This window comes from Pyricularia oryzae (genome assembly GCF_000002495.2).
Source record: "Pyricularia oryzae 70-15 unplaced genomic scaffold supercont8.8_36, whole genome shotgun sequence".
Lineage (NCBI taxonomy): Eukaryota > Fungi > Ascomycota > Sordariomycetes > Magnaporthales > Pyriculariaceae > Pyricularia > Pyricularia oryzae.
Window position 1 is genome coordinate 1 of NW_003803325.1, and position 570 is coordinate 570.

A 570-nucleotide genomic window follows, 5' to 3' on the forward strand; every position below is an offset into this window, starting at 1 on the left:
ATGACGATCCTTGTCTTTCTGGCGATAAGCTCGTACAATATAATCCATCTGGCCTCGATAGAGGAACTTGTACGAGGACTCAGGGATGAGCATCCCAGCCACCCCGTCAATTGCGGCCACACCAAAGAATCCGCCAAGGCGGCGGGCTGCGTTTACGACATCATGATGGTCGGATGGGTGGCCCCGGGCTGCATCGACCCGTACGTCCTGTCAGACGCGCTCTCGCCAAATTCGTCGCTGGCAGGCGTCAAGGGCGCGGGGACCTTCAACTTCTCCCTCAACTACGACTTCACCGAGCTTATACCGCAGGACGTCGACGTCATCAGCCAGCACGACTGGATTTTTGCCAACTGGGAGTTCCACAAGGCGCACTGCGCGTACGTCTGGCGTATTCTCGCCAGCGCGCTCGAGCGCAAGAGCAAGGGGGAGAAGGGTGTCTACATTTACAGGACGCTTTTGACTTATGAGCACTCGCTCCACTGCAGCAAGGTGCTTTTGGATCGGGAGAAGAGCTTGCTGGAGCCTACCAAAATGCAAGCTGGGGGTACCAACCGTTGTGTTTTGCTTTGA

At 56.5% G+C, this 570-nt stretch overlaps 1 protein-coding gene across 1 annotated transcript; it reads left to right on the forward strand.

The window, feature by feature from the left end:
* Positions 1-570, forward strand: MGG_11012 (uncharacterized protein; the record flags this gene model as incomplete). The annotated part of the gene is made up of 1 exon (XM_016990534.1): positions 1-570. One exon carries the CDS (start codon positions 1-3, stop codon positions 568-570), a length of 570 nt encoding a protein of 189 aa, XP_016846082.1.